The 10,832-nt window shown below is 36.2% G+C and overlaps 1 protein-coding gene across 1 annotated transcript in view; it reads left to right on the top strand.

Annotated features, from left to right (window-relative positions):
• grm4 (glutamate receptor, metabotropic 4) overlaps positions 1-10,832 on the top strand; it is a 205,300-nt gene that overhangs the window by 152,939 nt on the left and 41,529 nt on the right. Inside the window, exons 5-7 of the mRNA XM_014009533.1 lie at positions 5,229-5,364; positions 5,589-5,743; positions 6,794-6,934. Coding sequence (XP_013864987.1) covers positions 5,229-5,364; positions 5,589-5,743; positions 6,794-6,934 — 432 coding nt within the window. The remainder of the gene's footprint in view (positions 1-5,228; positions 5,365-5,588; positions 5,744-6,793; positions 6,935-10,832) is intronic.

The following is a 10,832-nucleotide window of genomic DNA, read 5'->3' as shown; positions in this document are numbered from 1 at the left end:
TTATTTATTTATTTATTTATATATATATAGATGCAGATGACCCTAAATATAAGTAAATACAAACTGAAAATATTCAAGTTGATGAAAGATAAAACAAACTCATAAGAGATGTAGAATAAGGAAACTCTTAAAATGCAGTACACATTAAAGGYTTCTAATTTAACTGGATGTAGAACATGTTTTTGTGGACAACTGAAAATAGACAGGCCAYTCATCAGCAAAAAAAAGKTTTTTTTTTTTTGCTTTTGCAGAATGCTACATTTAGCTCTTCATTAGGCTGTTTCTCACATAAATCTCTTGTGTTCTCACTTGTTCTTTTATATACGTCTTACATATTTATTTWAATATGACTTTGCACATTGCCAAGGCGAGAAAAAACATGCCTTTTACTGTAACCAAGATGTTTTTTTTTTGAGAGGACAAAAAAATCAGCAAGATTGCTCAATCGAGACACAAGTCATTAAGTTTAAGCAAAATGAGCCAAAGTCATGAGTTGCCTGGTGTTTGAAAGACCTAATGTATTATTACAATACCAGCTTTGATTGCAGGGCTTTATTAAGAGTTTGGGAGAGTGGAGGAATGCAGAGGGGAGACCCAAGAGATGAAAATAAAAAAAGTGCCCCACTTTGTCAGAATGTAAAAACTCAGAATTATTAAACAAGATGGGAAAATCTCCTTAAGATTTAAGACAATAATAAACTTACTTGATTTACTGATAAAAAAAAACATTTCAAAGCAAAGACCACTTCCTTTCCAGCTTAATCTAATCCTAAACTTTTGCCCACCTACATGAATTATGTCGGTGTGATATAGTTTATTCTACTGTTTAGAAACTTCATACCTGTGAAAAAAAAATCCTGCCCTGGTTTTTAATATCTGTGAGTTCTGATGACATCTTATTTATATTTTTGTGGTTATCTCACTGTGCACGATTGTTTATCTGGAAGGTGTCTGTGTCTAAAAAAAAAAAACAAAGCAAGTAGAGATTAGACAGCTCATCCATTCTGACAAAGACAGACTGCATGAATGTGGCTGGCCTGACACCGCAGCAGGTATTTGTCACTATTAGCTTCCATTCATTTCTGGGAGGACGTTGTTAAGATAAGACCAGGATAGCCATCTGCTCTGGCACGCGAGAAACCGCAGAGTAATGCGTGTTTGAGTGATCCTCACTTATCTGAACCCATTCATTTAAGTAAACACCCAAAATGGCCGATAATGGAGCCTGTTTGAGTCAACAGGACAAGTGGGTCATCACGAGCACATGGCTGAAGTGATAAAAGCCTCTCGCCGCTGCAGCACAATGCCTCAAACAATTAACTGAGCCAAAGCATTAAGTCATTTAAGTGATGTTTAGATATTCCACGTCTCTTTTTTTAGGGCTCTACATAATAATTTAATTCACTTAAAATCTGTCCAGATTTGGGAGTAATAATAGTTCAGACGATGTGGTTATGTCGCTGTTTAGAGATGCAAAAATGAGCACTCCAAACAAACTGTCACTCTGTATACTGTCATCTGTCAAGATACAAAAAAAGATCTCATTAAAAGTTTTAATTATTCATCTTTATCCCCTGATCCGAAGCCAGGTTATATTATGGGAAGAACGCCGGCTACTTCTGGGTATCTATGAAGAGATTAGGAATTCCTCAGAYGAGTTTTGAGCCTGCCTCAGGGTCTCCTCCCAGTAGGACAGATCCCCAAAACCCTGCAGCATGAGGGGACTGGAASGCATGCTAATCAATGAGCCAAATGTCACAATGTCAGGAGGTGAGGCCTGAGATGGACCATGTCTGCTTCATCTTCATCACAAATGGATGCAGCTTCCTCATTACTGATGATAAAAATCATTATCCTCCTGTTGTTTCTTGTTCCATACCTTCAATCATAAATGAGATACAGAAATATTTAAACTCCTTCATTTGAGGGAGATGCTCATCTCTCAACCTGGAAGCAGCATGTATAAAGTTTGGATAAAACCTCCCAAATGCACAGCTAAGTAAATTAGCTGGATGGATTTGTGTACAGTGTGTCTACGGAACAACTTGATTACCAAAAGTAGATCGTAAGGCAGGCTGAACATCCATTCCCCCTTTCTATTTTTATTACCTTCTGTTTTGTCCAGAGTCGAAGGGAGGTGGCGTCTCCAGTGGTTGTTGGGTGGGAGGCGGGGTAACTTTTCACATTTTTCACTCACACTGACAATTTAGAGTTTCCAGTCAACCCAACATGCATGTTTTTAGACCATAGACTGAATGAGAAAAGGTTAGAATACAGCCAAGCATGCACAGGGAGAAGATGCAACCGCCTCACTGAAAGGTTGCAGCCGAGTTTTGACCCTGCAGCCTCCTTGCTGAGATTCAGCAGCTCTAGCCACTGCTCCACCAAAACTATCAGTTTCAAATAACAAACTTAATGTGTCCCTGTTGCTGTGAGACCAGGTCTGAATTATACTTTCAATTTTCAGGATAAAATTAAAAGACAAAGTTTTTTTTCTCAACTGCACCTGCATCATTCTTCAAACAGGGTGAGCGTACTTAAAAACACTACAGAAAACCCAGTGTGTTAACAATTCTGAAATCAAGACTTCCTTTCTAGTTTTTTTTTTCTTCTCTTTTTGGAAAGTGTGAAATGACCAGCATCACCAATTAAGAGATTCTGTGCTTGTTTGTGGTTGTTAAAGATGTGGGCGTCCTGCTGTCTGGCTTGTCTGTGACTTTGTTCTCTGCAATTTTACCCAAACAGATTTATTTATTCTTTTTTTTTTTTACAGGAAACAAAAGGAACATCTGTTACAAGTGTACTAATTTAGGCAGAAAGAAAAGAAAACATATTTAGGCCGCATGATGAATTTTTATAGGATGTGGAGGTAACATCTGTCGGAAAATCTCAAGTAGATCTCAGATTTTTTTTTAAAATGTGGATTGATGCCCCTCTGCTCAGACATGACAGGGAGGGACTTTGCTAAAAGTTCAGCAGGCAACAGTTTCATAGAAACATGGAGGAAAAATCTCTTTGCATCATTGTTCACTGACAAACAAATCTGCTGCTCCACATCAGTATAAAGTCAGGAGCTGGATGGGGTTTTTAGAAGAACGTGAACTTTGTGTACATCAKCAGAGTTTTCGTAGAATGGGTAAACAACTTTTTCAAGGAAATGATATGAAAAACCACCCATCATGGCCATCTTTTATCCAAATAATCATAACATGAAAACAACTATTTTCTAAAAAAGTGTCTAAATAAACTTCCTAAGAATTGATAAAGAGCAACTTAATGAGAAATGTCAGACTGAGCTGTGCAGCAAGGCTAAAGCAAACCRGGCCTCCTACAAGGCTGTTTGATTCATGAAATCCATCCACCAACTATAAAAAACTTATATCATTTTTTAAAAACATAAATCATTTATTGAGTTTTTCTGCCAAATGAAGCCGTGCAATTTAAATACTGACAATTACATTTTAGCTTGAATTTTGTTCTTGAGCACTGCTCGTGGCACTCAGAACTTGTCATTACATGTAAATTGCTGCAAATTTTGAATTTCTGCAGGCTTGAGAGCTGCACCAGAAACCGACTGGCTCTCCTAAGAAGACATTTCYGCCCGACACGGGGACTTTTTAAAACCTGGACAAGTAAACAGAGCTGCACTAAAATGCACTTAAACTTGTACACAAAGGACATTTATTTATTCTTTGTATAAAGTTATGCCAAACTGTGCATTAAAAAAAAACTAACCAGGGATCAGTAAAGTGCAATAATTTTTGAATCAAATTGTCTCCTTTGACTGAAACAACAACAACAAACAGGTCTTTGTATACAACTATAATGAGTAAAGTGCCTATATAGGTAGTTTCGGCCATTTCCCTTTTTATAATAATACCTTGTTCTGTTAAATGTTTGTTTGTTGGTTCTTTATTCTGACTTTGCATTACAAAGCTCCTTTTTTAGCACAATGTTGCAAAGCACCATGCTAGGCAACAGCTTTACCCTCCTGCTGTTGCGGGAGATGCAAACATTCACCTATAGAAGATGTTAGATGTGCATCTGTATTTTGCTACTAAACATTCAATTCTCTGCAACATCCATCCATCCATTTTCTGTACATGCTTCTTCCTTTTCAGGGTCGCGTGGGTATTCTCTGCAACACACTTTTCAAAAATGAAAATAAGTTCCTAAATATGTGATAAATACACATTGAAATGCATAAATTAAAAGAAAACATGCATACATGTTTACCAGTGTTGTAYAAAGTACCACAAGGTGATGCTTGAGTAAAAGTACAAGTATCTTACCAAAAACTTACTTTGGTAAAAGTTAAAGTCTCCTTTAGGAATATTACTTGAGTAAAAGTCTTAAACTATCTGATATTTTTGTACTTAAATATGAAAAGTAAAAGTATTGATTTAAAATGAGCAGTTAGATTTTCTGTTATGACATTTATTAGGAGGTGACCTCCCATAAACTGCAGAAATTATTATATTGTATTAAAATAATGAATTTATGTTAAATTTAGGATGCACTAGTCTAGCTGTTTTAGTTTATATACATATATCAAGGCTGCACAAAGCTTTTCTCCAATATGAAAATCTATCTGAGGGCTGCGGCCAAATGTAGTAATATAATTCATGAAATACAAATACTTCTTCAGTACAGTCCTTTTATTTTAATGATTATGTCCTGCTGCAGTGTGACATGATTTGTTGGTGTACAAACTAATACAGTATCATATTTTTATATATTTATACTTCTCATTTAACCACACTTAAGTTCACTCTATCTAGGAGGCAGAATCTATATGGATAGTATTTATTTTTTTTTACAAGCTGGACTGAAAACAAGCAAAAATGAAATAAAAGTAATGACTTTCTACTTCTTGCCTTTTTTAAAAATGTAAGGAGTAGAAAGTACAAATAGTTGTGTGAAAATGTAAGAAGTAGAAGTAAAAAATAGGCTGAAAAATAATTACTCAAGTAAAGTACAGATACCCAAAAATTCTACTTAAGTACAGTAAAGAAGTATTTATACTTAGTTACATTACAACTCTGATGATTACACTGTTTATCTTTCAGTAGTTTCTAAACRAAAATGCAGATTAAAATATTTCACTTTAACAAGACATAAAAGGCAGTACAGCTTCTCTTTAACAAAAACTTAGTTTACTTTTTTGCCAATTTTTTCTGATGCAGTACGTGGGGTATTCACTGACATCTTACAATTTCTTGATTCAGGTGGTGTGTGCTTCTCACAGTCAGTCAAGATCCCAAGGGAGCCMAAACAGGGAGAGTTTGACAAGGTCATCAGGAGACTGGGAGAAAACCCCAACGCGAGAGTCGTCATACTTTTCGCCAATGAAGACGATATCAGGTAGAGCAACAGCTAAATAATGTAACTCCTCTTTGAAGATAAAAGATCAAAAAAAAAAAAAACCACACCTGACTGCAGTCGACAGAACAGACTCATGGAAGTGCAGCCATGTCTGTTTTTTCCTGCCAGACCACCGTGTTACAGGTTGCAGACCAAAATCAAAGCGGAGCTGGTCGGGGATGCTGATCTTATCCATGACAACATCTGTTTCCTCACCTTCGCAGGCGGCTGCTCCACGCGGCAAAAAAGGCCAACCAGACGGGTCATTTCATCTGGGTGGGTTCAGACAGCTGGGGCTCAAAGATCTCTCCCGTCCTGCAGCAGGAGGAGGTGGCAGAGGGAGCAGTCACCATCTTGCCCAAGCGCCAGACCATTAAAGGTACGGAGACGAGCACTGTGCAAACATCAGGGGTCCTTGTTTTAAACACTTTCACTGAAATATTCTTTTCATCTGAGCCAAGGCTGCTTTTGGTCCGTGCAGCTTGAGAGGAAAACAATCCTTCGAATTGCTTTAAATCTTTCATTTGTCCTTCAAAGTTGAAAAATACAGGAAATCCAATCAAACAAGAAGTGAAATAAATTGAATATTGAGTATAGTATGTGCTGAATGTAAAATATGTACCAGATAGTGATGTACAGAACGATACCGAAATATCGATACTACAGATACCAGAACTTTATGTTCTAGAATCGATACTAAAATCAAAATATCGATACTTTGATACTTCAGTTATTCCACATAATGTTTTCAAATTATTAGAAAAATAGTGGAAAATAACTAAACTATTCAAATCTTGTCTAAATCAAATGTGGTTGGAGGGAACTACTTTTTCTTCCACTTGGCCAATGCATGCGCACAGTGGCACGTGCTCAGTCATTCAGTCTGTAGATGTATGGCAGGTCATTTTAACATAAAATCTGCTTTGTCTGACTAATTAAATTCTAGTTCCCAAACTTTTTCATGCCACGGCACTCCAAACAGGATTATTTCTGGCCAAGGACCTTCTTGCAAACCCACAAACAATGCTACAAAATATACAAAGTAACAACTTTTAGACTGTTTTCTCTCATTTTAATCACTATTCAAAAATTATATTTCTTTAGAATTAGAGTTGTGCTAAACAAATATAAGGTTAGTGTTAGAAAGACTTTTAAATTAAATAAATTAATATGCCATGTATTATTTATAAAGCAGTTATTTGAAAAATATTGCTTTACCAGGCACGTTATGTGTGTTAGCACAAAATATCAGTATCAGATTAGTATCACCGATAACAGCCAATTTTTACTCGGTAWCAGTATCGGAAAGAAAATTGGCAGTATCGAACATCACTAGTAAAAAAAAAACCAGTCATGATCATACCTGCGGCTCACAGATAACCATTCACACCCACTGTTAAAGTGACAGGAAACGTATCGATGTGTTCAGGGTTCGATCGGTACTTCATCAGTCGAACGCTGGAAAACAACAGAAGGAATATCTGGTTTGCTGAGTTCTGGGAGAACAACTTCAACTGCAAACTCAGCCGTCATGCTGTGAAGAAAGGCTCCGGGCTCAAAAAGTGCACAAGTAAGTTATTCTCTTGTTGAAAAGAAAACCTGCACAGTGTTCTTTGTTTAAACTCTTAACCAACGTGAAGATATTCTCTTTGTGGCGTGTTCAGAGTGCTGACACATTTGGCTCATGGTGAAAGTGTTTTGACAGCACTAACCCAACTATAAAGCGCACAGGAGCTTTACATTCAAAGCTCGAACTCGCTGTTCCTCCTGCAACTCGTTTTATTGCTGCCGTCTTTTTTGCTGAGTCATGTTTGTTTACCCATATGGCTATAACAGTGAGTAGCTGCAAACTTGAAGAATTAGGCACCATGCCATGATTTTTTATTTATTTTTACAGCTGCATAATTAATGTGGGCRGAAAAACATACTGTGTTATAATTTAAACATCTATTAGGCATTCAACATCCAGACTTAATAAAACGTACATAAACCTTTTATTAGTTTTTATGTTTTATTAGATTTTAAATATATATAATATATATAAAAATCAATACTGTTTTAAAATTAAATAACTGAAACTTAAAAAAAATTAATGTGCCAGAGGATAAAGTGCACAGATTCATGATTTAATTAACAAAAAATAAAAATTGATATTAGGTATAAAAACTACAGCATATCCTGCCCAAATACTTTTACAAGAATTAAAAGAATTAAGTGTTACTGCAGTCAGTGAATTTGATCACCTCTATAAAAGCAGAAATGTTCTAACGWTGCTGGTCTGGGCTTTCGTGTGTCTTAATATAAAGCAAGAAGGAAAACATTCGGTTTACTCTACAGTCAAAYGGTGTTGTCCTCAGAAATCTGCCAAGAAAACAAAAAATAGGTAACACTTTCATTTACGGTACACTTATTACCATGTAATTACAAGGTAATAAAAATGTAACAATGTAATTACTACCTTATTACCATGTAATTACGTGGTAATTTGGGTACAATTTTACTATATAATTAATTGTCTGCAGTAATGCAGCACTTACCTGGTAATGTGTTACAATTCACTATGTAACACCTAAATAAGTAGTAGGTAATTTGGACAGTTTTAAAGTTATATTTTATTGCAATTAATCACTAACCCCAAAAAATCGTTGCATTCTTTTGGTTATAAATACAGTTTTGAGTTACTATTGAATAGTAATTTGATTGTAGTTACCCAATAAAGGTAGTTTTACTAACAGTTTTTTTGTACCCTACTTACATGAAATTACATGGTAATAAGACAGTAATTACCATTTAATTACCACTTTTTTATTAACTTGTAATTACATGGTAATAGGGGTACCATAAAAGAAAGCGTTACCCAAAGATAAACATGTCATCATTCAGCCTTAATTAACATGTTATAAATGCAGTGTCATGAAAGTGAAAATGAAAAAAAAGGGATTTGTTTGGGTGGAGAAACTTCTGAAAAGAACAGCAAGGCTCGTGTTTGCAGATGCAAATGTAAAACACAAGAAAAAAAAAACGATTTGCATCATGTTGGCACAAAGCCAACGTGCAGAAGAATATAAATCCAAACATCTCACACGAACTGCCAAGAATGGTGGTGGCGAGGTGACGATTTGGGCTTGATTTGCAGCCACAGGACCTGGATCTGAGAACRTTGAGCTCAGTGATTTCATGATATGCCGCTCTGTATATAGAAATACCCAAATACCATACTTGAATCAAATGTGATGCCATCTGTCCGGTGGCTGAAGCTTGGCCAAAACTGGGTCATGAAACAGAACAATGATCCCAAGCACAGCACGAAAATCCCACCAGAACTGCTAAAAAAATGAAAACTTTGCAGCGTCTACATCAGGGTCCAAGAACCAATCAATCACATTAATGAACAGTTAACTTAACACAGAAACTGTAAACACATCAGCTTCTTTTCACTCTGTGAGWTGTTCCAAGTGGATCAAAAAGTCATACCTTCATCTTTAAAGAAACATACAGTAAGCTATATACGGTAAGGTTAAAGAAGTGAACACAGATTTCACAAAGTGGCCACCCCACCATACAAATAAGAATAAAAACAAATTAAATTTCAAATAATATAAACCTTATTGCTTACGGAAACATCCAATATAATAAGATTCCCAAGCAATGCTGAAAAAAAATGAATATTTGTTTTCATTAATTCAAGACTAAAACAAGAKCCGCTAAAGATACTTGCATGTACACACAGGAGGCAGATTTAAAATGTGCGCATACATGTATGTACAAATACRTGTACTCATGTCAMAAGWGGTGACAAGAACAACAAAYGTAAAAATAAAGATGAGGTACTTCTTGGTGGAACTTTGTATAACTCTGGCAGGCAGCCATGCATGCTGAAGTGTGGCATTATAGTAGAAAATAATAGGAGCAGCTGTTTTGACCTGTTTTTTTGTTGTTGTGTGTGTGCGTGTGTGTGTGTGTGTGTGTGTGTGTGTGTGTGTTCTGGCTTTGAGAAAAGACTCAGTGCATTTAACCTAAAATCTGCATCAACAGCTCATTGTATAAACAACGTCAGACAGTTTGACTTACAGCGTTGTGATCATGCTCTGCACACTGCAATCGCAAAACGGTCTCACGCAAAGCATATTCCTAGTTGAAATACTGGCTGAGAGTTCAGTGAAATGAGTCTTTGCTGCTATAAAACTTTAAAAAAAGAGCTGGAACTGACAGKTTCAGTGCAGTTCTGCAAAGCTTAAAAGAACTGTGAGAGATTATAATCTTTCACTCAATTGCCTTTATGTATAAATAGTCTTCTGTACACTGTAATGGCACTACACGCTCTAAAGAAATGTTTTGAAATGGACTTATATGAAACTCAGTATGATTAGGTCGATAAGAAAATATCCCTTCACTGTGTATTTGAACAGTGTGCTGACTTGAGCTGCTCAGTTCAACACATCAGCATCAACATGATGTTTGCATGAAGTCATCCTGCACAATGAACCAAGCCTTGTGAGGCCAATTAGCTTGTTTTTTTCTGCGTGTAACAAAAGGAAAACTCAGTAGAAATCTGCATGAAAAGACACTATAGTGTGCCAAAGAATTTACTCTTACATAAAAGCTCTTTTGGAACTTGACACACCTTATTAAATAAAACAGTCTTCTTGCCACATGACTGCCACTGTGGGGTTTCTCTTCCCCCCAGCACTGTGTTCGCTGCTCTGTCGAGGCTGCAGGCTTTATATGAAGAAATAGATGCACCCGGGGGGAAGGGTGCAATGATGAAATAGCTTCAGTCGGTGTTTGTTGTTTTTAAAACTTTTATCACATCAGAGTTAAAGATGGATGCCACGTTTCTCACCAAAACAAGTGATGCTTTATTTTTTTATATCTCAATTATAAAATCAACCCAATAACTCAAACATAATACAGATGAAAAAATAAACATAATTGGCTGTTTAATCAATCAAAAATAAATTCCCTTTCTTTATTCTCAACAATGCCAGTATTACAAAGACTGAATCTCACAGAGTATAACCTTAGGACTTTACTTAATAGAAATATTTCTCCCTGATGTCTTCTCACTATCATGTTGAATAATTAATAAGTACAGCACTGGCACTGTTACTGGAATTGYCCTGTTATGGAAAAAAATGTTTATTAACATAGACATCTGCTGAACGGAGTCACAAACTAAGAAGACGTCTGCCTGAAGCCCAGTTAGGAGCAGTATACTCAGAGGGCTTCATCATTACAGTCATGCACTGTGCAGAAACAGCAGATCTGAGCCACATTTTTCTTTTCTTTTTTTTACTTTTGCTGCTGTAAGTAGTGCGAAGGCCAAACCTGTCTGCTCTATTACTGAAATATTACAGCACAACTGGAATTATAAGAGACCTGAATAAAWATGTGATCAATTACTGATGTTTGTTATTGCAGATGTGAAGCCAACTTAGAACTGTCCATCCATTAAAAATTATACTACT

The sequence above is a fragment of the Austrofundulus limnaeus genome, unplaced genomic scaffold (genome assembly GCF_001266775.1).
Source record: "Austrofundulus limnaeus strain Quisiro unplaced genomic scaffold, Austrofundulus_limnaeus-1.0 Scaffold59, whole genome shotgun sequence".
Lineage (NCBI taxonomy): Eukaryota > Metazoa > Chordata > Actinopteri > Cyprinodontiformes > Rivulidae > Austrofundulus > Austrofundulus limnaeus.
The sequence above is the reverse complement of the archived record's forward strand: the minus strand, read 5'-3'. Positions and strand labels throughout refer to the sequence as shown.